General features: G+C 40.1%; 1 protein-coding gene and 2 non-coding genes across 3 annotated transcripts; 1 reads left to right on the top strand and 2 right to left on the bottom strand.

Annotated features, from left to right (window-relative positions):
- The first annotated feature begins 290 nt into the window (after positions 1 to 290).
- On the top strand, positions 291 to 394 carry LOC112739554 (small nucleolar RNA R71). The gene has a single exon (XR_003170487.1). It is a non-coding gene; the product is annotated as a small nucleolar RNA R71 (small nucleolar RNA).
- Positions 395 to 8,363: 7,969 nt separating this feature from the next.
- Positions 8,364 to 8,470, bottom strand: LOC112739841 (small nucleolar RNA R71). The gene has a single exon (XR_003170777.1). It is a non-coding gene; the product is annotated as a small nucleolar RNA R71 (small nucleolar RNA).
- A 9,385-nt stretch (positions 8,471 to 17,855) lies between these two features.
- LOC112735076 (uncharacterized) lies at positions 17,856 to 18,867 on the bottom strand. The gene is made up of 2 exons (XM_025784646.1): positions 18,468 to 18,867; positions 17,856 to 18,121 (listed from the first exon to the last, which is right to left on the bottom strand). Exons 1-2 carry the CDS (start codon positions 18,865 to 18,867, stop codon positions 17,856 to 17,858), a joined length of 666 nt encoding a protein of 221 aa, XP_025640431.1.
- Positions 18,868 to 25,938: the final 7,071 nt, after the last annotated feature.

Here is a 25,938-nt window from a genome sequence, read left to right as displayed (position 1 = left end):
GACTCTGAGAAATCATATTGACTTGTTGAGTCAATATTTTGTTCTGAGCCAATATGGCATTCAGAGTATCAATCTCAAGAACTCCTTTCTTCTGACTTGTCCCATTATTCACAGGATTCCTTTCAAAGGTGTACATGAATTGGTTATTTGCAACTATTTCAATGAGTTCCTGAGCTTCTGTAGGCATCTTCTTCAGATGAAGAGATCCTCCAGCAGAGCTATCCAATGACATCTTAGACAGTTCAGACAGACCATCATAGAAGATACCTATGATGCTCCATTCTGAGAGCATGTCAGAAGGACACCTTCTGATCAATTGCTTGTATCTTTCCCAAGCTTCATAGAGGGATTCACCTTCTTTCTGTCTGAAGGTTTGGACTTCCACTCTAAGCTTACTCAATTTTGAGGTGGAAAGAATTTTGCCAAGAAGGCATTGACTAGCTTTTCCCAAGAGTTCAGGCTTTCTTTAGGTTGTGAATCCAACCATGTTCTAACTCTGTCTCTTACAGCAAAGGGAAAAAGCATAAGTCTATAGACCTCAGGATCAACCCCATTGGTCTTGACAGTGTCACAGATTTGCAAGAATTCAGCTAAAAATTGATGAGGATCTTCCAATAGATGTCCATGAAACTTGCAATTCTGTTGCATCAGAGAAACTAATTGAGGCTTAAGCTCAAAGTTTTTTGCTCCAATGTCAGGGATTGAGATGCTTCTCCCATAGAAGTCAGGAGTAGGTACAGTAAAGTCACCAAGCACCTTCCTTGCATTGTTGGCATTGTTGTTGTTTTCGGCTGCCATGGCTTCTTCTTGTTTGAAAAGTTCTCTTAGGTCCTCTATAGAGAGTTGTACTTTAGCTTCTCTTAGCTTTCTCTTCAAGATCCTTTCAGGTTCAGGATCAGCTTCAACAAGAATGCCTTTGTCCTTGCTCCTGCTCATATGAAAAGGGAGGAGAAGAAAATATGGAATCCTCTATGTCACAGTATAGAGATTCCTTGAGGTGTCAGAGGAAAAAAAATAGAAGGATGAGGTAGAGAAGAGAGAATTCGAACTTATCAAGAGAGATAGAGTTCGAATTGTTGATAATGGAGAGGTGTTAGTCTTTTAAATAGAAGGATGTGAGAAGAGGGGAAGAATTTTCGAAAATAAAGTAAAAGATTTTGAAATAATTAACAGAAATTTTGAAAATTTGGTAAATGATTTTCGAAAACTAATATTGGGAAAGAAATTAAGTGTTTTTTGAAAAAGATTTTAAAATTAGAAATAAAAAAGATATGATTGAAACTTAATTTTGAAAAATATGTGATTGAAAAGACATGATTGAGAAGATATGACTGAGAATCAAATTTAAAAGAAGAAAGTTTTTAAAATTAAAGTTGATTACTTGACCAACAAGAAATTAAAAGATCTGATTCTAGAATTAAAACTTTTGCTTCTTTCTTAATAGGCAAGTAATAACTTGAAAATCTTGAATTAAATCACTAATTGTAGCAAGGATTTTCGAAAATAGTAATAAATAAAAAATTGAAAAGAAATTGATTTTGAAAAGATATGATTGAAAAGATATGATTTGAAAAAGATTTGATTTTGAAAAATTTTGAAAATTTGAAAAAGATTTGAATTAAAAACGAAATCTTCCATCTAGTGTCCTCCTGGCATTAAACTCCTAGAATGGCAACCATTCTGGCGTTTAACGCCCAAAATGCTACCTTTTTGGGCGTTTAACACCCAGCCAGTTATCCTGGCTGGCGTTTAAACGCCAGTTTTCCTTCTTCACTGGGCGTTTTGAACGCCCAGCTTTTTCCTGTAATTCCTCTGCTGCATGTTCTGAATCTTCAATTCTCTGTGTTATTGACTTGAAAAGACACAATTTTGAAATTTTTTTTGAATTTTTAATGATGAGATACAATAATAAAAAGGATGCAACTAAGATCAAATAAACAATGCATGCAAGGCACCAAACTTGGAAGTTTGTATACTAAGGACCGTAACAAATTGAAAATGCATATGAGAAACAACAAAAGACACAAAATAAGAGAAATTAAAGATCAGAGCTATGGAATCATCAAGAACAGCTTGAAGATCAATGAAGATCATACTACATATATTAGAAAAAATGCAAGAAGAAGAAAGCCATGCAATTGACACCAAACTTTAAAAATTGACACTAAGATACATAAAATATTTTTTATTTTTATGATTTTATAAAAATTTTTTGTGATTTTTCTAAAATTATATGGAAAGGAAAATAAAGGGATTCAAAATTTTCAATGAGAATTCCAGGAATCATTGCAATGTTAGTCTAAAACTCCGGTCTAGGAATTAGACATGGCTTACTAGCCAGCCAAGCTTTCAGTGAAAGCTTCGGTCCAAAACACTAGACATGGCCAATGGCCAGCCAAGCTTTAGCAGATCATTACTTTCAACAGCAAAATTGATAGAAATCAACAAGCTCTTGTGATGATAAGTTGAAACCTTGGTCCAAAAGTTTAGACATGGTTTCACAACCAGCCAGACTTCAACAAATCATCATGAAACTCTAGAATTCATTCTTAAAAACTATGAAGAACAGAATAGAAATATTATTTTATTTCGAAAAATAAAAAAAATAAAAGCTTAAACATAAAATAAAATTACCTAATCTAAGCAACAAGATGAACCGTCAGTTGTCCAAACTCGAACAATCCCCAGCAACGGCGCCAAAAACTTGGTGCACGAAATTGTGATCATCAATGGCACCAACAACTTGGTACACACAATTGTAATCTTAACTCTTTATCACAACTCTGCACAACTAACCAGCAAGTGCACTGGGTCGTCCAAGTAATAAACCTTACGTGAGTAAGGGTCGATCCCACGGAGACTGTCGGCTTGAAGCAAGCTATGGTCATCTTGTAAATCTCAGTCAGGCAAATTCAAATGCTTATGGAAGATTGATAATTAAAATATGAATAAAACATAAAATAAAGATAGAGATACTTATGCAATTCATTGGTAGGAATTTCAGATAAGTGTATCGAGATGCTTTGTTCCTCTTAAACTTCTGCTTTCCTATTGCCTTCATCCAATCATTCATACTCCTTTCCATGGAAAACTTTATGTTGGGCATCACCATTGTCAATGGCTACTTCCCGTCCTCTCAGTGAAAATGTTCCAAATGCACTGTCACCGCACGGCTAATCATCTGTCGGTTCTCGATCATGTTGGAATAGGATCCATTGATCCTTTTGCGTCTGTCACACGCCCAACACTCGCGAGTTTGAAGCCCGTCACAGTCATCCCTTCCCAGATCCTACTCGGAATACCACAGACAAGGTTTAGACTTTATGGATCTCAGGAATGGCCGCAAATAATTCTAGCCTATACCACGAAGGTTTTAATCTTAGATTAGAAACCCAAGAGATACACATTCAAGCTTGATTGCATATAGAACGGAAGTGGTTGTCAGGCACGCATTCATAGGTGAGAATGATGATGAGTGTCACGGATCATCACATTCATCAAGTTGAAGAACGAGTGTATATCTTAGAGAAGAAGTAGGCGTGAATTGAATAGAAAAACAGTAGTACTTTGTTTTAATTCATGAAGAACAGCAGAGCTCCACACCTTAATCTATGGTCTGTAGAAACTCTACCGTTGAAAATACATAAGAACAAAAGGTCCAGGCATGGCCGAATGGCCAGCCTTCCCAAAGAGGGTTCAATCATCAAAACATGATTAAAAGGATGAAAATACAATAGTAAAAAGTCCTATTTATAGAGACTAGTAGCCTAGGGTTTATAGAAATAAGTAAATGATGCAGAATCCACTTCTGGGCCCACTTGGTGTGTGCTTGGGTTGAGTATTGAAGCTTTCACGTGTAGAGACTTTTCTTGACTTTTGTGCCAATTTGGGCATTTAACTCCAGCTTTTATGCCAGTTCTGGCGTTTTGACGCCAAAATTTCTATGCTGACTTGGGACGCCAGTTTGGGCCATCAAAACTCGGGCAAAGTATGAACTATTACATATTGCTGGAAAGCTCAGGATGTCTACTTTTCAACGCAATTGAGAGCGCGCAAATTGGGCTTCTGTATCTCCAGAAAATCTACTTCGAGTGTAGGGAGGTCAGAATCCAACAGCATCTGCAGTCCTTTTTCAACCTATGAATCAGATTTTTGCTCAGGTCCCTCAATTTCAGCCAGAAAATACCTGAAATCACAGAAAAACACACAAAATTATAGTAAAGTCCAGAAATATGATTTTTATTTAAAAATTAATAAAAATATAATAAAAACTAACTAAAACATACTAAAAATATTCTAAAAACAATGCCAAAAAGCGTATGAATTATCCGCTCATCATGCGTACGCACAGGGGTGTGTGCGCACGGCCAAGAAGATTTACAAAATGTGTGCGTACGCTTAGAGGTGTGAATATGCACAAGTATAAAATTTTCCAATTCTGTTTGCTCGCAGAAGGCATGCGAGCCCTCAACAGAATGCACTTTCCAACGTGTGCGTGCGCACAGGGCTGTGCGTGCGCACGGCTTGCGAAACCTTGTTGGTTGTGTGTGCACATGGGTCGTGCTAGCGCTCTCAATAGCAAGCCTTCCCCTGTGTGCGCATACGCAAAAGGCTGTACGTGCGCACAGGTTCAAAAACTCACAGGGGTGTGCGTGCGTACACAAACTAGAATTCACAAATTCTGCAGCATTCACAGAATTCAGATTTTGACACCAAACTTTGAATGATCGTAACTTCCTCTACAAAAATCCATTTTTTACAAACTTTATATCCATTTAAAGATTTTTCAATGAACTTTAATTTAAAACAAATTTCAACAATTTTTGAGAACTGAAGCTCAAGTTATGATCTGTCAAATTTCACCAAAATTCCATTTTTACCGAAATTCACAAAGTTTTCAATTTTCCAATTTCAGAACCAAAACTAAACCACCATCTCATCAACTCCCAAAACACATCATATTTCACACTTTTCATACCTTAACTCATAACTCCACCTTAAGCAATCATCAATCCCCATTATCAAATACATAATAATACATTCATATTTCAACCAATACATAAATCAATTATCATTCCCCCATTACCAACAATCATCATAATCAATTCCATTCCTAATTTTCAATACCATACTATCAACATCAACATTTCAATTAATCAACAACCCAAATCATCAATTCATCATACATCATCATTGATGCCAAGGCATCTTGGCCAATTTCACTGACCTTTTCTTTTCTATTTTTAGGTTAGTTTCATGCATTCCCTTAGGAAATAAGCTAGTTTTGGGTAGATATTCACTTACACCTTGATTCAAGCATACATTGTGCATTTTACATTATTTCATGAGGATTTTGCATGAGTTTAGTGACAAATTATATGTTGCATTGCGCATGACTTGGACTAGAACTTTGATGCGCTCTATTGCTTGATTGCAGGATCAAAGGAAGCAAGGAATGGGAGGTAACTTGCAAAGTTAATGAGAAAAGTGATTGCCAATAACGCTCTCGAAGCCATCATTGACCACGTTAAGAGTCACGTTAACTAAGTTAACGTGAACTCTAACGTGGAGAGGGGAAGTTGAGCCAACGTTAGTGACACTTAACATTGTCACTAACGTTGGCAAATGCTCATAAGTGGCCACGTTAGAGTCCACGTTAACTTAGTTAACGTGGCCTCTAACGTTAAAAAGGGGGAAGAAACGCCAACGTTAGTGACATTCAACATTGTCACTAACGTTGGCCTAAGGAGAAACATACCACGTTAACTCCCACGTTAACTTGGTTTACGAGGGAGCTAACGTAAGAAGCAAGAGTGGTCGACAACGTTAGTGACACCCAACATGGTCACTAACGTTGGAAGCAACCACGCAACCCCCCAAGGAGCCACGTTAACTTCCACGTTAACTTAGTTAACGTGGAAGCTAACGTTGATGAGTGAAAGAAACGCCAACGTTAGTGACATTCAACATTGTGACCAACGTTGAGGATGGATAAGCATGGCCACGTTAGAAGCCACTTTAACCTAGTTAATGTGAACTCTAACGTGAGACATAGGGGCACCTTGGAACGTTAGTGACAATGTTTAGTGTCACTAACGTTCTCGAAGGATGGCAAGCCCACGTTAAAGAGCCACGTTAACTATGCTAACGTGGGCTCTAACGTGGGAACAAAGGGGGCTTTTCAAAGTTATTGGGAATGTTAAGTCTCAATAACGTGTGCGAAGGACTTAGAGGCAACGTTAGTGGCAACGTTTGTGCCACTAACGTTGAATTTAACGTGGCTTTTACTTAGGAACGTTAGTGAGAAAGTTGATTGTCACTAACGTTCTCGAACTCATATTTTCACTAAACGTTAACACCCCTAACGTCCTGAGCTAAAGTCTCTGCCCACTTCACACTTTCTCTCTTCAAGTAAAGCCAAGCCCAAATGAAGAAGAGAACTGCTTCAAACTCAAGATCCAAAGGCCCAAGACTTGAAGAGCCAACTAGAAGCTGAGAAAAGTAGTATATATAGGAGTAGCTTTGAATTGTTTAGGAGTTCTGGAGGTTGGAAAAGAGAACTACTCTCTGTATTTTACCTTCTCTGCATTTTTCTAGTTTTATTATGTATTATCCATCTTTGTTTTCATTTTCTAGAGCTATGAACAACTAAACCCCTTTCATTGGGTTAGGGAGCTCTGTTGTAATTTGATGGATCAATACTAATTTTCATTATTCTTCTTCTATCTTTTCTCTTGATTTTACATGAAAGCTTTCGATCTTCATCCAATTGGGTAGTTATCTTGGAAAAGAAGCTATTCAAACTCTCTTCTGAACCTTGAAAGAGGAATGAAGAGATCAAGCTAGAAATGCTTTCTCATGCTGGACCAAATTGGGTTTGGATGGGTATGTGACTATAACCCTCTCAATACTTGATTTGGGAAATGCATGTGGTATAATCAGTGACCATACTTCATCTCTTCTCATGAGCAATTGACCAAGGAATTGGCTATTGATCAAGATTTGAGAGATTGAATTGCAAGAAATTGTAATTCAATCAATTAAGATTGCCAAGGAGATCAATGAGTGCATTGATTGAGGAAGAGATAAAAATGAACTTGATACGGAGAATTGCAACATCTCCTGAGCCCAATGAACTCCCCATCTCTGATCTTACCCATTCTCTTTAATTTCTGCCATTTACTTTTATGAGCAAATCCCCCACTCCCATTTACAATTTTGCAATTTACTTTCAGTCATTTACTTCCAGTCCTTTAATTCTAGCATTTACTTTTCTGTTATTTACATTTCTGCCATTTTATTTTCTGCAACTCTCAACCCAAATTCTGGATTCGCTCAACTAGAACATTCTTCTAATTAAAGTTGCTTGATCAATCAATCCCTGTGGGATTCGACCTCACTCTATTGTGAGTTTTTACTTGACGACAAATTCGGTACACTTGCCGAAGGAAATTTGTTGGGAGACAGTTTCCACCCGCATCAAGTTTATGGCACCGTTGCCGGGGATTGATTGTGCATCAACAATGATTAAATTGGAAGATCACTAGATTGAGCATTTTTATTTTGTAAATTTCATTTTCTGTTTGAGAGATTTACTTTCTGTTTTAGTTAAACTTCTTCCCTTCCTCCTCTACTCTTTTGTTTTTCTTTGTTATTTTCAATTCTGTTTGCTAACCCACTAACTGTTTGATATATTGCATCACCCACAACTAACAGTAATTCTGACAAAAATACTTTCTGCACCTATCTTTTCTTGCTTGCACTTGATGGTTGTATGACAGGGAGAAGAAGCGGGGCTTCAACTTCCTTCGATTCTGAACCTGAGAGGACCTTCCTTAGATTAAGGAGGGAGGCAAAAGGAAAGAAAGTGGTTGGTGCTAAGGAAGAAGAGGAATTCTTTGAACCAAACATGGAAGACAACATGGAAAACCAATCATGAAGAAGAGGATCACAACCATGGGGGAGGAGGTAGAGCATATCATGCTGGGGAGGATAGAAGAGTTTTGGGCTCTTACATCAATCCAAACCCAGGCAATTATGGAAGTAGCATCCAAAAGCCAACAATCCATGCCAACAACTTTGAACTTAAACCACAGCTCATCACCCTTGTTCAGAACAACTGTTCGTTTGGAGGAGGTGTCCAAGAAGATCCCAATCAACATCTAACCACCTTCTTGAGGATATGTGACACAGTGAAGTCTAATGGTGTTCATCCTGACACCTATAGACTGCTCTTGTTTCCATTCTCACTTAAGGATAAAGCAGCCAAATGGCTGGAGTCTTTCCCAAAGGAAAGCTTGACAACTCGGGAAGACGTTGTGAATAAATTCTTAGCAAGATTTTACCCTCCTCAAAGAATCAATAGGCTGAGAGCTGAGGTCCAAACTTTCAGGCAACAAGATGGTGAAACTTTGTATGAAGCATGTGAGAGATTTAAGGACCTCACAAGGAGGTGCCCACCAGATATATTCAACGAATGGGTGCAGCTGCATATTTTCTATGAAGGGCTCTCTTATGAGTCAAAGAAGGTCGTAGACCATTCATCCGGAGGATTTTTGAACAAGAAGAAGACTATTGAGGAAGCCATAGATGTTATTGAAACAGTAGCAGAGAACGACTACTTCTATTCTTCTGAAAGAGGGAACACAAGAGGAGTAATGGAGCTAAACAATGTAGATGCTCTGTTGACCCAAAACAAGCTCATTACCCAGCAGCTGGCTGACCTCACCAAGAAGATGGAGAGGAATCAAGTAGCAGCAATCTCCACTTCATCAACAACCCAAGAAGGAGTGAATGAAGAAGCAGAGGGTAGCCAAGAGCAAGCCAACTACATTGGGAATTCACCAAGGCAAAACTATGATCCATACTCCAAGACTTACAACCCTGGATGGAGAAACCATCCTAACTTTGGGTGGGGAAGTCAGCAAGATCAAAACCAAGATCAGAGACGTTACAACTCCAACAACAATGCAGCTCACCAACAATTCATACAGAGGACATCTCAACACCCCCACAACAACACTTCTCCACACGCCTATCAAAACCAAAACAGTACATCTGCTCTGAATCACCCATCAATTGATGACAAGCTCTCTAAGATTGAAACCTTACTTGAAGGAATATGCCAAGAGATTCAAGAAAATAAGGTGTTCAAAGAGGAGGTGCGAGCCAATATTAAGAACCAGGGAGAGACCATTAGGAAGTTGGAATTCCAAGTGGGATGTTTAGCTGAGAAGATTCCCAAACCTACTGATAGCTTCCCAAGTGACACGGAGAAAAACCCCAAAGGAGAAGCAAAGAAAGTAAGATGGGAAGATTGCAAAATGGTCACTACAAGTGATCAAGAGGCTGAAGACAAGCAAGGCAAACTTTTCGAACAACCTGAAGACAACTCAACAAAGGAGGAGGATAGAGATCACCAAAAACCAGAAATCTCACAACAAGAGCTGCTAAATCTCTATGCACCCTTCCCTCAACTGCTCAATGGTGCTGTGGGAAAGAGAATATACTCAAGATTCCTAGATTTGTTTGCATCTCTGCATGTAAACATACCATTCATCAAGGCAATTCAACAAATTCCTGCATTCATCAAGTATATGAAGGAACTTCTTCCCAGGAAAAGCTCACTCAAAGAAGGCCAGACTATAGTGATGAACAAGGAATGTAGTGCCCTTATTCAACCTGAGTTACCTACAAAAAGAAGAGACCCAGGGAGTTTTCACATCCCTTGTGCCATAGGTGAAACTATGTTCGATAGAGCACTATGTGATTTGGGGGCCAGCATCAACTTACTGCCATTATCCCTGGTGAAGAGGCTGCAGATCAATGAGATAATGCCCACAGATGTAATCATCCGACTGGCTGACAAAACTCAAAAGCAAGCAATAGGAGTGGTGAAAAATGTGTTGCTAAAGGTAGAGAAATACTTTCTCCCAACAGACTTTGTCATCCTGGACATGGAAGAGAGTCACACTCACCCAATCATATTGGGAAGACCATTCCTAGCTACGGCCAGAGCACTTATCGATGTAGAGAAAGGGGAGCTAATATTGAGAATCCATGATGAACGACTCAGCTTCAATGCTTTCAAACTCTCACAAGAAACAGATCAAGAGGACAAGGAACTAAGCACAGATGATAATGAGACACTGAAAGAGGAGACAAGCACTGAAGCACAACTAGTTCATTCTGAGATCCCCTTAATTGATAAACAAGGAAAACAGCAATTGCCACAGCTCAAGGAAAAGTTGGAGGAACCTAAACCTCTAGAGGCAGGTAAAGACAGCATCACAACTCCTTTAGAAAAAGAGGTCACCGAGGGCAAGGCAACCTCAAAAGAAACAAAGAAGAAGGTACCAAGGAGGTGGAGGAACAAGAAGATCCCTACGGAAGACTTCTCTCCAGGGGATAGAGTTGTCTCAGCTTACTTTCCAGATATTCCCCCTAATCTCCCCACTGTACCATCTCAGTTACCTAAGGTCTTCACTATCAACAGAGTTCTTTCCTTGGAACATGTGGAGATCATTGATCCAACCAATGGATATAAGTCCACAGCAAGAGGGGAGGACTTTAAGCACTACCAACCACCCTGATGAGGGAAAAACGTCAAGCTAGTGATGCTAAAGAAGCGCTTCATGGGAGACAACCCATGTTTTATATGTTTTTAGAAAATAGAGAAAAAAATCAATGTTTATGAATTTCAACCCAAACTTGACAAACACTTGGTGACATCTTTATCATGCAGTATATAGTGAAGAACAAGTTTGGTATTCAAAGCAGAAATCTTGGAGCTTTGAATAAAACTTTTCATCACAGTGCTCCAAACTAAGTTTGGTGTCACCCCATGGTGCTATCAATCTGCCTATAAGGATATACAAGTAGTTAGTTAGTTGAAATTCATAAATAAACAAACTCTTTTTCTTCTCTTTATTACTCTAGCCGTAGAGTTTGATTTTTATGATATTAATTTCCTTATTTTAAATCTTTATAGGAAAAAGGAAAAGAGCATTGAAGGGAATTGATTGGACAATTAAATGGGGGGAGATTCCGCCACTTAATGAAGAACACTACACACATGTCTCAAGAGGGAATGCATGGGGAAACGTTGCCATGCAACATTGGAGAAGGAAGACCCTTGAAGACCGAACCAATCACTCTCATTAAGTGATGATCCTTCTCCTTCCTTCATACACAACCCCAACCAACCATCAAGCAACAATCCTTGCAATCCACACCTTCCATCCACTCATGATCTCCCTATATAAGTGAACTTTAGTGCATGCTCATCCCTCACAATCAAACTCCCACTCTCCACACTTCATACTTTTGGCTTGCTCAACCCCCTTCATCACACTCTGTCCTAGCCAACCTATTCCTCATCTATCCGTATCCTCCAACCCCCCCTCAAAACAGCAACTCAATTCATGGTATCATCAAGCTCAAAGAGGCAAAAGAGGAAGGAACCCATGGAGAGTGTTCTTTTCGATAAGAAGAGATTCAAAACTACCTTTCATGAACGTGAATTCGAACGGATAAGGGCCAGAAAGATATTGCCAGAGTTAATCTTCCAAATCAATGCAAATGAGTCACCACAATTCTAGAGAAAATCGAACAGAGGTGGTGGCAATTGCTCACAAGTCCAGAGGGGAAGATCAATGGAAACCTCATCAAAGAATTTCATGTGAATGTAGTAAGAGAAGATAAAACCAAGGCCCCAACCTTCAAAAGTTACGTGAGAGGAAAGGAGGTGGACTTCATCCCAAACGCCATAACAAAAGCTCTTCACCTGAAATCACCTCATTTTGATGAGGATAGATATCAGGCAAGGATAAGTAGAAGCCCTGAGAATGATGAGCTCTCAGAGATAGTGTCAGACATCTGTGTTATAGTAGCTGACTGGGAGAGGTACACAGATGGGAGACCCAAGTTCATCAAGAGGGGAGACCTGAGCCCTGAAGCCAAGGGGTGGTTTGAACTCGTAAGGATGTCCATTCTACTAGCTGCAAATAATTCAGAGGTAAACATCAATCGAGCTACTATGGTGCATTGCTTAATACGGGGTGGGGAAATCAATGTGAATGAGCTCATCGCCGAGGGGATTCAAGATTCGGCTGAGAAGGTTGATTCAGGTGCCAGGTTTTGGTACCCCAGCACCATTCTCCGCTTATGCAACAAGGCCAAGGTAGTATTTGAGGACAGCAACCCAAACTGGGTGAACCCAGGGAGGCCAGTTACACTCGAGCGATTGGTTTATACTACACCTGCTCAGCAACAAAGAAGGCCACAAATAGGGAAACCAAAAGCAAAAAAAAGAGTTCACCAAGAGGAACCTTATCAGGAAGAATATCAACAAGGAGAGTATTATGATCCAGCCAACTTGAACATGAGTCACCTTCTAAGAGCCATTGAGAATCTGGGGATGAGACATATGGAAGGACAAGAGCAAATACTGAACCTTCAAACCAACTGGCTGAGCCAACAGGAAGCATGGCAAAAACAACAAATGGAGCAGCAGCAGGAACACTACTCCCAGCTCACTCAAGCCATCAACCAAGTGAATGAGAGGCAAGAGCTTCAAGAGAAGCACTTGCAAGAACTCAACCAGTGGTAAATAGCCTAAATGAAAACTTTCAATGAGTTCAGTGTACTCAATGAAGGAAGACAACTACATAGGAAGGATTTCTATGTAAACACTCAAGCCAAGTTGAATTACATGTCTAATCATTTGCATCATCTCCACTATGCCATTCCCACATATGATGAAGTCCAAAAGGAATTGGTAGTGCAAGAAGAAGGGAAGGTGAAACAGCAGAAAAAGCACTAAAGAAGAAGATGGAAGATACTGGCTTCTGGAAGAAACTGCTTGGAAAAGGCAAGGGAAGTGGAAGTACAAGCACTCAAGAGAGACACAATAAGGACAAGCAAGGATGGGAGCATGGGCATCCACATGAATGACAGGTGGTGGAGTTCTTTTTAGTCCATCGTTTTTTTATGCTTTAAATAAGGAAGATCTTGTATGAAATAGAACATGCTTCCATGATTAGTTTGAATCTTTTTAAATTCTGTCTTTTAAGTTTTCTTTCTGAATAGGTGTCTGTGTGCTAGTCTTTATGTCACTGCATCCTCCTTAACTTACTTGTATGCTTGTCTCTTTAAATCAAATGAAGAGAGAATGTTTATGTTTCAAAAGACTAGAGTGGAGTTCATACTATGGAGTACATTCATGAGTTTGTGGTATGATCATAAGTTAGCTAAGTTGGTTCAACCATAAAGTGGGATGACAACTATCTGGCCTGAATACTTTGCTTTGAATATACTCATGAGACTAAGTATATGACAAGACCCTAATAAGAGAAAGAGAAAAGAATAATGAAAGTGGAAAAACAAAAGAAAAAGAGTAAGCAATAAGGCTAGGCACCAATGGTTTTGATCTTAAGATATGTGTCTGTGGTGTTCCTGTGTGAGGGATCTACTTGGATGAATAAGCTCTTAGGGGTGCTTTATCACTTGGTAACTTGGGTTAACTAACCCGGGATTATCAGCTGAAAGTCCATTATCAAGAGTAACCCTCACCACAGAGCATTTAGTAACCCAAAGAGGTGCTGGACACCAAGGTCTCAAGAAGGAAAATAAATGAACTATATGCCTGTGGTGTGTATGTATGGGGGAGAGACTTGAGGGAGTAAGTCCTTAGGGGTGCTTCAACACCTAACACCTTGAACCAACTGGTTCGGGAGTGTTGGCTGAAAGCTTACCTTAAAAAGTTGTCCCCTCACAGAGCACTTAGCCTAAGAACACCAATAAGCTCCGAAAAGACAATAAAGGGATCAATGAATAAAAGTCTCATGGGATGTAAGCAAAGTGAGTGTTTTAGGACATGATAAAGGTCTGAAAGCCAGTAAAGGAATGAACCTAAGTTGCTATGCATGAAACCACCATAAAATCAGTGATATGACTTCCACAAGAATGACTCATCTCTCTTGGCATTCCATACATCATTCTCTTGTTCCAGTACTTGCTTAGGGACAAGCAAGCTTTAAGTTTGGTGTTGTGATGCCAGGGCATCTTGGCCAGTTTCACTGACCTTTTCTTTACTGTTTTTAGGTTAGTTTTATGCATTCCCTTAGGAAATAAGCTAGTTTTGGGTAGATATTCACTTACACATTAATTCAAGCATACATTGTGCATTTTACATTATTTCATGAGGATTTTGCATGAGTTTAGTGACAAATTATATGTTGCATTGCCCATGACTCGGACTAGAACTTTGATGCGCTCTATTGCTTGATTGCAGGACCAAAGGAAGCAAGGAATGGGAGGTAACTTGCAAAGTTAATGAGAAAAGTGATTGCCAATAACGCTCTCGAAGTCATCATTGACCACGTTAAGAGTCACGTTAAATAAGCTAACGTGAAATCTAACGTGGAGAGGGGAAGTTGAGCCAACGTTAGTGACACTTAACATTGTCACTAACGTTAGCAAATGCTCATAAGTGGCCACGTTAGAGTCCACGTTAACTTAGTTAACGTGGCCTCTAACGTTAAAAAGGGGGAAGAAACACCAATGTTAGTGACACTCAACATTGTTACTAACGCTGGCCTAAGGAGAAACATACCACGTTAACTCCCACGTTAACTTGGTTAACGAGGGAGCTAACGTAAGAAGCAAGAGTGGTCGACAACGTTAGTGACACCCAACATGGTCACTAACGTTGGAAGCAACCACACAACCCCCCAAGGAGCCACGTTAACTTCCACGTTAACTTAGTTAACGTGGAAGCTAACGTTGATGAGTGAAAGAAATGCCAACATTAGTGACATTCAACATTGTCACTAACGTTGAGGATGGCTAAGCATGGCCACGTTAGAAGCCACTTTAACCTAGTTAACGTGAACTCTAATGTGAGACATGGGGGCACCTTGGAACGTTAGTGACAATGTTGAGTGTCACTAACGTTCTCGAAGGATGGCAAGCCCACGTTAAAGAGCCACGTTAACTATGCTAACGTGGGCTCTAACGTGGGAACAAAGGGGGCTTTTCAAACTTATTGGGAATGTTAAGTCTCAATAACGTGTGCGAAGGACTTAGAGGCAACGTTAGTGGCAACGTTTGTGCCACTAACGTTGAAGTTAACGTGGCTTTTACTTAGGAACGTTAGTGAGAAAGTTGATTGTCACTAACGTTCTCGAACTCATATTTTCACTAAACGTTAACACCCTTAACGTCCTGAGCTAAAGTCTCTGCCCACTTCACACTTTCTCTCTGCAAGTAAAGCCAAGCCCAAATGAAGAAGAGAACTGCTTCAAACTCAAGATCCAAAGGCCCAAGACTTGAAGAGCCAACTAGAAGCTGAGAAAAGTAGTATTTATAGGAGTAGCTTTGAATTGTTTAGGAGTTCTGGAGGTTGGAAAAGAGAACTACTCTCTGTATTTTACCTTCTCTGCATTTTTCTAGTTTTATTATGTATTCTCCATCTTTGTTTTCATTTTCTAGAGCTATGAACAACTAAACCCCTTTCATTGGGTTAGGGAGCTCTGTTGTAATTTGATGGATCAATACTAATTTTCATTATTCTTCTTCTATCTTTTCTCTTGATTTTACTTGAAAGCTTTCGATCTTCATCCAATTGGGTAGTTATCTTGGAAAAGAAGCTATTCAAACTTGGATCTCTTCTGAACCTTGAAAGAGGAATGAAGAGATCAAGCTAGAAATGCTTTCTCATGCTGGACCAAATTGGGTTTGGATGGGTATGTGACTATAACCCTCTCAATACTTGATTTGGGAAATGCATGTGGTATAATCAGTGACCATACTTCATATCTTCTCATGAGCAATTGACTAAGGAATTGGCTATTGATCAAGATTTGAGAGATTGAATTGCAAGAAATTGTAATTCAATCAATTAAGATTGCCAAGGAGATCAATGAGTGCATTGATTGAGGAAGAGAGAAAATGAACTTGATCCGGAGAATTGCAACATCTCCTGAGCCCAATGAACTCCCCATCTCTGATCTTACCCATTCTCTTTAATTTCTGCCATTTACTTTTATGAGCAAATCCCCCACTCCCATTTACAATTCTGCAATTTACTTTCAGTCATTTACTTCCAGTCCTTTAATTCTAGCATTTACTTTTTTGTTATTTACATTCCCGCCATTTTATTTTCTGCAACTCTCAACCTAAATTCTGGATTCGCTCAACTAGAACATTCTTCTAATTAAAGTTGCTTGATCAATCAATCCCTGTGGGATTCGACCTCACTCTATTGTGAGTTTTTACTTGACGACAAATTCGGTACACTTGCCGAAGGAAATTTGTTGAGAGACAGTTTCCACCCGCATCAATCATTAAACAATTCCAACAACCAATTTAGTTCAATTCTATCTTATGAGTCACTAGCTTAAGTGTCCAGAAATATTATATATTACATAGAGGAAACCGAAACCATACCTTGGCCGATTCCCAATATGCACTAAATCACCAATTGGACCTCAACTAAGCTTCCAAAAGTTCTCAAACTCAATCAAGCCATCATTTCAACTCCAACAAGCATCAACAATTACTCCAAAGCTCCAATTAAGTGCCAAAAATCACAATCTCAATCTATATACACATAATTTACAACAAATTCAACCTAGGATTCATCAATCCACAAAACCACAAGAGATTTAAATTTCTCACCTTACCCAATGATGATTAGGGCAAAACCCAATAGTAATCAAGTGCTAGAGTGTACCTAAACACCTAAAATCATAAAATTTCACTCAATACAAAACCCAAAAGCTCCAATTTCTTAGGGCAGGAAACTGGGCAAGGAATTTCGAGAAACTTACCACAAGGCTTGTTTAGAAGTGATGGGCTTGACAAGAGCTTTGCGTAGCCGCCGACGGCACATAAATCGGAGTACCGTAGCTCGAGTTATGGTCAATTGATTGATGAGGTGAATAGTATTTCTTGTAAACCCTCACTCTTTTCTCACTTCAGCTGCTCTCCCTCTCTTGAAATTTGTAATGAGCTGAAGTGGGGTGCATTTAAGTGTTTATATATGTTGGGCTTGGGCCCAACTTGGATCCGGTCTAACCCATTAGTGTTTTTAGTCCGTTTGGCCCAACTTTGGGCCAAACCTTTAAAATAATAGCCCGATTTTTTACTTCTAATATTTTTCTATGGTTTTCTATTGTTTTTAATTATTCTCGCGCAGTACTGGACAGACTTAAACCAGTTCGACCAGTTCAGTTTGCAGAAAATACATTTTTTGACTAAGAAAAATCTACTGAGTCTAAAAATCATATTTAAATCCTCAAATTCTCATTCTAAATTTTCGGATCCTATTTTGGGCAATATTAATTATTTAATTAGACGATTAGTTTGTCTCGGTTCTTACATTCTCCCCACCAAATAAGAAATTTTGTCCTCAAAATTTAGTGATTACCTGAGAATAGCTCGGGGTATTCCTTCCGCATCTCAGACTCCAATTCCCAAGTATGCTCTTCCACTCCTGCTCTCTTCCAAGCTACTTTGACCAGCTGAACTTCCTTTCCTCGTAGCTTCCTCGCACTAGTGTCATCAATTCGCACTGGTGATACTTGAAACATCAAGTTCTCCCTCAACTCGACTTACTCGAGCTCTAATACACAAGCCGCATCCGATGTGTACTTACGGAGTTGTGACACGTAGAATACGTCATGCAAGTTAGATAAGTGAGGCGGCAAAGCTACTTGATACGCCACCAGCCCGAATCGCCTCAGAATCTCAAACGGTCCAATGAATACATGTTCTCCCACTTCAAATTCCAACGATTTCCTTCTCTGATCCGCATAACTCTTCTGTCGACTCTGTGCAGTTAGAATTCTCTCTCAAATCTTCTTAATCTTCTCAGTAGTCTCTGCTACCAAGTCAGGACCCAATACACTTACTTCACCAGACTCATAACAAAAAAGTGGAGATTGGCACTTCCGTCTATACAGGGCCTCATACGGAGCCGTCCCAATGCTTGCATGAAAGCTGTTGTTGTACGCAAACTCCACCAATGGCATATAACGGTCCCAACTTCCAGGTTGATCCAAAACACACGCCCTCAACATATCTTCCAACGTCTGAATAGTCCTTTCCGACTGTCCATCTGTTTATGGATGATATGCGGTATTGAGACATAGCTTCGTACCGAAAGCTCTTTGGAAAGCTCCCCAAAACCTTGATGTGAATTAGGGATCACGGTCCAACACTATGCTTGATGGTACACCGTGCAACCTTACTATCTCCTTGATGTACAACCTCGCCAACTCTTCCATAGAATAGTTTACTCGGATAGGTAGAAAATGAGCGAACTTGGTTAAGCGATCCACGATCACCCAAACTGGTCACAAAGTCCATTGCAATTCCTTCCCACTTCCACTGAGGAATCTCAAGTGGCTGTAACATTCCCAATGGTTTCTGATGCTCTATCTTCACCTTATGGCATGTCAAACAGTTGGATACAACTGTAGCTACATCATTCTTTATCCCAGGCCACCAGAACATCTTCTTTAAGTCATAATACATCTTCGTACTTCTGGGATGAATAGAAAACCCACTGTTGTGAGCTTCTGACAACAAGTCTTGTCTCAAACCCCTGACATTCGGCATACAAATTCTCCCTTTATATCTCCACAACCCTTCATCATCCTTAGTAAACTCTCCATGCCTCTTCTTGCCAACTGGTTGAAATAATTGCTGAAGCTTTTGCTCATCTTGCTGAGCCCTCTGTATCTCTGATTTAAACGTACTTGAAATCTGTAACTGGTTCAAACAAGCTCTTCTGGCAACTTCACCAATATCTAATTTAATATCCACAAACTTATCCACTAACTCCTCTTCCTTTATTCTCATCCAAGCTATCGTTAAAGACTTTCGACTTAACGCATCCGCCACCACGTTCGCCTTTCTAGGGTGTGATGATTAGACTTTTGCATGGTCTAGAATTCACAATTGAAATCTCGTTGCAAGTATAGTTTCTAAACCAAACAATAGTCCTTTCATACAAAAATTTGTTTGTCACAAGTAACAAACCCCTAAAATCTATAAACCGAAGTATTGAACCTCGGGTTGTTCTCCCTAGGAATTACAATGTAGTGTCTTGTTATTGGTTATGAGGTATTTTGGGGTTTTTTTTGGATAAGAAACATGAAAAGTAAATGAAAATGAAATTCAAATAACAAAAGGTCTTGGCAAGGTTTGGTGGTCAAGGATCTCTATCCTTATCACTAACTACAACATGAGAATTGGCAAGGATCAACCCCACTAAGTTAACCTCTAACTAATAGTAAAGGAAAGTCAAGTGAGCTATGTCAATCCAAGACCATAAGTCCTAGTTCTCCACCAAATCAATTAGTGAGATCTAGCATTAGTAAAAAGTGCAAGGAAAGTAAATCTACACTACTCAATTGCAAAAAATTAAGCAACAACAAATCAAATGAACAATAAAGGAACATGAAAACATAAATTGCATTGAAATGAAAATAGAAGAAACAAAAGTGCATGAACATAAAAGTAGAGAATCACAAGAATGAAATACAAAATTAGAGAGAAGAGAAGAAGAGGAACTAGAAATTGTAAAGGAAAAGTAAATCAAAGCATGAATTAAACATAGATCTAAGAAATTCTAATCTAGATCTAACCTACTCCTAATCCTAGAGAGAAGTGAGAGCTTCTCTCTCTAAAACTAACTTTCCCTCCAAAAATTAAACTAAACTAAACTAATGTGTGAAAGTATCTAAAGTCCGTAAATTATGTTGATTCCCCTTCAATCCTTGGCTTAAATAGCATCAGAAATGAGTTGGATTGGGCCCACAAGGCTTCTAAAATCGCTGGCCACGGGTTGCATCAAGTGAAGCATGTGCCACCATCGGCGTGTCCGCGCACCGTGCGCGCCCCTATTCGCGAATACAACTATGGAAAATCTTATATCATTTCGAAGCCCCGGATGTAAGCTTTCCAACACAACTAGAACTGCATCATTTGGACCTCTGTAGCTCAAGTTATGGTCGTTTAAGTGTGAAGAGGTCGGCTTGACAGCTTTTGCGATTCCTTCATTTCTTCATGAGTTCTCCATTTTTACATGCTTTTCCTTCATTCCCTTGATCCAATCTTTGTCTCCTAAATCTGAAATCACTTGACAAACATATCAAGGCATCTAATGGAATCAAGGTGAATTAAATTTAGCTATTTTATGTCCTCAAAACATGTTTTCACTCTTAAGCACAATTAAAGGAGAAGTTATAAAACATGCTATTTCATTGGATAAATGCGGGTAAAAGGTTATAAAACCCCCTAAATCAAGCACAAGATAAACCCTACAAATGGGGTTTATTAGGGTGGTAACTCAATTCAAAATCATAATCCTTTAGCAACTCCATCAACCTCTTTTGATGCATATTAAGCTCTTTCTGATCAAAGATGTACTTGAGACTCTTATAATCAGAAAAGATGCTAAACTTCACTCCATACAAGTGGTGTCTCCAAATCTTCAACGCAAACACAATCACCACTAATTATAAGTCATGAGTTGGGTAATTTACCTCATGCGGTCTTAGCTGACGCGATGCGTAAGCCACCACATTCCGGTGTTGCATCAACACGCAACCCAAACCCTTCAGTGACGCATCACAATATACTTTAAACGGTTCATGCAGTTCCGGTAAAATCAAAACAGGTGCTGAAGTTAACTTTTGTTTCAAGGTCTGAAAACTTTCTTCACACTCCGACGTCCACACAAACGGCACCTCCTTCCTTGTCAACTTAATCATCAGAAGTGCAATCTGGAAAAATCCTTCAATAAATCTCCGGTAATACCCGGCTAAGCCCAAGAAACTCCTAACTTCCGTCACCGTTGTTGGTCTTTCCCATTCCATCACCGCCTCTACTTTCGAAGGATCTATGGCTATTCATCATTTGCTCACCACGTGACCTAGGAACTTCACTTTCTCCTTCCAAAACTCACACTTGGACAACTTAATATACAATTTCCGCTCCTTTAAGATTTGCAACACAATTCTCAAGTGTTCCTCATGCTCCTTCACTGTCTTAGAATAAACTAAGATGTCGTCTATGAAAACCACCACGAATTTGTCCAAAAAGGGACAAAATACTCTGTTCATGTAATCCATGAACACAGCAGGTGCATTCGTTAACACAAAGGACATCACCGCAAACTCGTAGTGTCCATAGGTCATCCTAAATGCAGTTTTCGGATTGTCATCCTCTTTCACCCTTATCTCATGATAACTGGATCTTAAGTCAATCTTTGAAAACACCCCAACTCCTTGCAATTGATCCATTAAGTCATCGATTCTAGGCAACGGATACTTGTTCTTCACAGTCCCTTTGTTCAACTGTCGGTAATCCACACAAAGTCGCATCCCTCCATCCTTCTTCTTCACCAATAAAACTGGTGCTCCCCACGGAGATACACTCGGTCGAATGAACCTTTTGTTCATAAGCTCTTCCAACTGAGCCTTTAGTTCAGCCAACTCTATCGGAGCCATTCGATACGGCACAATCGACACCCCCGGCACCAATTCAATCGCAAATTCAATCTCCCTCTGAGGTGAAAACTCAGGAATATCTTCCGGTAAAACCTCCAAAAAGTCTCTAACTACCGGGATTTAATCTAGCCTTTGATTATCACCTAACACATTTGCAGCTAACAGTATGTAACTCTGACACTCTTCCCCACTACAGTGCACCATTACAGAGTTCAGGTAATAACCCTCAGCTACCACTACTCCATTTTCTCCTTCCGGCATAAACTGAATTGACTGCTCAAAGCAATCCAACAAAACTTGGTTCTTTGACAACCAATCAAATCCCAAAATCATCTCCAACCCAACTATTGGTAAACAAATCAAGTAATGCACAAAATCTCTACCCTCTAGCTTGAAACCTACTTGCCTACAACCTGACCTAGTCACCACCGTCTGATGCAGAGTATGTACATGCAATTCAAATGCTATTTCGGACACTTTCAAGCCTAGTTCCTCAACTTTAGCAAATGAAATAAAGGAATACTAAGCTCCAGTATCATATAATGCAACCAAGATCTTGTCACCAATTAAACAGTTACCTTTCATCAGAGGATCCGCCTTAGCAGTATCCTTGGTGTTCACTGTAAATACTTGCCCTTCGTGTTGACTCTGACTCGCATTCGGGTTCCTTCCATGAGTACAATCTCTCGCAATATGACCAGGCAATCCACAGTTGAAGCAAGCACCTATACCAATCTTGCAAGAGTCATATGGATGAAAACGTCCACAACGATCACAAATTAAATCCGGAGAAACCTTACTCTAATCCCCCCCCCCTTTGCCACGTTAGTACTGATTATAAGTGTTCTTTCTGAAGCCTCCTTGACCTTGAGGTGCGTGTCCTCCTTTCTTGAAATTCTGACCTCTTGGCTGAAAGTACTTGCCACGTCCCCGACTAGTGTTTCCTCCATGAGTGTCCTTTGACGAGGCTACCGTCTTTGCATATTCCTCAACAACTCTCGCGTTGTTCACCAGATCGGAGAAAATACGAATCTCCAAAGGAGCCACAGCAGTCATGATGTTATCCTTCAAGTCCCTTTGATGCTTGATGTGCTTCCAGCTTTCGTAGGTTTTCGAGGCACCTTGACACACCCTAGAGAACCTACAGAGCTCCTCAAATCAGCTAGTATATTCTGCCACAAACAAGGAATATTATTTCAGCTGCGTAGGTTCCATCTCCTTCGCTTCCCTTGCAGATTCAGGAAAGTACTTCTTATAAAAAGCTGTTTGGAATACATCCCAAGGGATGTCGGCATTCTGAAGTTGTAACACGCAGCATTCTCCATGCCACCAATGCTGGGCCTCTCCCAAAAGCTGATATGCAGAAAACTCTACATACTGGTTATTCAGAACATGTTGTGCTTGTAAAGCACACTCCATGGCCTGAAACCAATTATCCGCTTCTGCAGGGTTGATTGAACCTCTGAAACTTGGCAGATGAACCTTGAGAAAAGTAGCCAAGGTCATCGGAGCAGCTCCCATGTTATCACCATTTCCTTCTGCATTATCATTCCTATTTCCATCTCCGTTTCCGTTTCCAGCCGATTGGCCTAACCTCTGCACAGCTTGCAGAGTCGTAGCAGTATTTGACTCCATGGTATTTGATGCCAGGGCATCTCAGCTAGTTTTACAAGCCATTTTTAGTTTGTTTTAGAGTAGTTTTATGCATTTCTTAGGCAATAAGTAAGTATTTAGATGAGAAATTCATGTTTGTCTTGATTCAATCAAACATTGTTAATTTTGTACATTTTCATGAGATTTATGCAAAGAATTGTTTAATGCTATGAATAAGGCATTATCTTGTGATTAAGGCAATACTTTGATGAATTTTGTTTGGTTGATGATAGGTAAGAAGAAGCTAAGAAAATAGAAGGCAAAGAAGCAACAAGAAAGCCATGAAAGGAAGCAAAGAGAAGCAACGTTGGAGCCATAGTTGGTGATCCAACGTTGCTGGAAACGTTGTTTCTTACAGCATGAAGGGGTATACTTCAAACAAGAATAACGTGAGCTACAGAGCTCCAAATGAGGTGATTCTAAGAGCATCGAAAAGTATGAATCTAGAGATTTCCAAGAATATATGGCACTGCATGGTGGGTACTTAATTTGAGGGAGAAAACTTGCCCCGAAAGTGCAAAGATGAACATAGTATCAACATGTAGTAAGGCCAGCTGTCCTCGACATCTTCCATGGATTATAACTCGAGTTATAGAGCTCCAAACTACGCGCTCCCAACGAAATTAGAACGTAGACATTCAGGGCTTTCCAACAATATATAATAGTATGGGATGGACAATGCATTTGAGCTCCAGAATCTGGCGATTTCGACCACGTTGGTGTGCCAACGTTGCCTCCAACGTTGCACAGCGATGCCAGCAACCATGTCCCCTTCAAAGGAGCATAACTTGAGTTGCAGATGTTCAATTGAGGTAATTCTAGTTAGGTTAGAAAGCTGACATTCATAGCTTTCCAACCATATATAATAGTCTATAGTGGGCATGAAATTGGCAACGTTGACAAGAGGACAAAGTGACATCCTAAGGCTTGATGTGCAACATTCAGTTTTGGAATTTGAAAATTTGGCATCAACGCGCATGCGTAGGTGACACGCACGTGTAGGTGACGCGCACGCGTGGATATGCCAACGTGGAGGGAGAATTTGTAGTCCAACGCTAAGGCCAACATCTGCGATAAGCTTTCAAAAATTGGAGTTGGGAACTTTGCATCGACGTGTACGCGTCAATGACGCGTATGCGTGGATATACTTTTTCAGCCCAACCACGCGCACACGTACGGCACACTGGTGCATGAAATTGTGATGTCCAGGCTCGAACAATCCCTGGCAATGTGAGCAACTTGGTACGCGTAATCGTGATTACACTTTAATTATGTAGAATTCATGGCTCTCTCTTTCCTTGGCAATGGCGCCAAGAACATGGTACCAGTACCACGGTTCACAACTTCAATACAACTAACCAGCAAGTGCACTGGGTCGTCCAAGTAATACCTTACGTGAGTAAGGGTCGAATCCCACGGAGATTGTTGGTATGAAGCAAGCTATGGTCACCTTGCAAATCTCAGTTAGGCAGATATAAATTGATAATGATGTTTTCGAATACTAAATAATAGAATAGGGATAGAAATACTTATGTAATTCATTGGTGAGAGTTTCAGATAAGCGAATGGAGATGCTTTCGTTCCTCTGAACCTCTGCTTTCCTGCTATCTTCATCCAATCAGTCTTACTCCTTTCCATGGCTGGCTTTATGCAAGGGCATCACCGTTGTCAGTGGATACATCCCCTCCTCTCAGTGAATAATATGCTCACGCACCCTGTCACGGCACGGCTATTCATCTGTCGGTTCTCGATCATGCTGGAATAGGATTCACCCTCCTTTTGCGTCTGTCACTAATGCCGAACAATCGCGAGTTTGAAGCTCGTTACAGTCATTCAATCATTGAATCCTACTCGGAATACCACAGACAAGGTTTAGACTTTCTGGATTCTCTTGAATGCCGCCATCATTCTAGCTTACGCCACGAAGATTCTGGTTAGGAGATCTAAGAGATATTCATTCTAGCTTATTTCATGTAGAACAGAAGTGTTTGTCAGGCACGCGTTCATAAGGGAGAAGGATGATGAGCGTCACACATAATCATCACCTTCATCACGTTCTTGGGTGCGAATGGATATCTTAGAAGCGAAATAAGATGAATTGAATTGAAAACAGAAGTACTTTGCATTAATCTTTGAGGAACAGCAGAGCTCCACACCTTAATCTATGGAGTGTAGAAACTCTACCGTTGAAAATACATAAGTGAAAGGTCCAGGCATGGCCGAGATGGCCAGCCCCCTAAAACGTGATCAATAGTCTCCTAAGATGAACTATGGAATAAAACTGAGACCAAAGATGCCTAACACAATAGTAAAAGTTCCTATTTATAATAAACTAGCTACTAGGGTTTACATGAGTAAGTAATTGATGCATAAATCCACTTCCTGGGCCCACTTGGTGTGTGTTTGGGCTGAGCCTGAGTGTTGCACGTGCAGAGGCCATTTGTGGAGTTGAACGCCAGCTTCTGTGCCAATTTGGGCATTCAACTCTGGTTTTGGATCCTTTTCTGGCGTTGGACGCCAGATTTGGGTAGAAAGCTGGCGTTAAACGCCAGTTTACGTCGTCTATTCTTGGCCAAAGTATGGACTACTATATATTTCTGGAAAGCCCTGGATGTCTACTTTCCAACGCAATTGAAAACGCGCCATTTCAAGTTCTGTAGCTCCAGAAAATCCACTTTGAGTGCAGGGAGGTCAGAATCCAACAGCATCAGCAGTCCTTTTTCAACCTCTGAATCTGATTTTTGCTCAAGTCCCTCAATTTCAG

The sequence above is a fragment of the Arachis hypogaea genome, chromosome 13 (assembly GCF_003086295.3).
Source record: "Arachis hypogaea cultivar Tifrunner chromosome 13, arahy.Tifrunner.gnm2.J5K5, whole genome shotgun sequence".
NCBI classification, from domain to species: Eukaryota; Viridiplantae; Streptophyta; class Magnoliopsida; order Fabales; family Fabaceae; genus Arachis; species Arachis hypogaea.
The sequence above is the reverse complement of the archived record's forward strand: the minus strand, read 5'-3'. Positions and strand labels throughout refer to the sequence as shown.

What these genes read in the sequence shown, in the direction of transcription:
- LOC112735076 (XM_025784646.1), bottom strand. Translation starts at nt 18,867, where the DNA reads ATGAGAATAAAGGAAGAGGAGTTAGTGGATAAGTTTGTGGATATTAAA. An exon ending in AGCTACAGTTGTATCCAACT is followed by an intron (nt 18,122 to 18,467) that starts GTTTGACATGCC and finishes ATCCATAAACAG; the next exon opens with ATGGACAGTCGGAAAGGACT.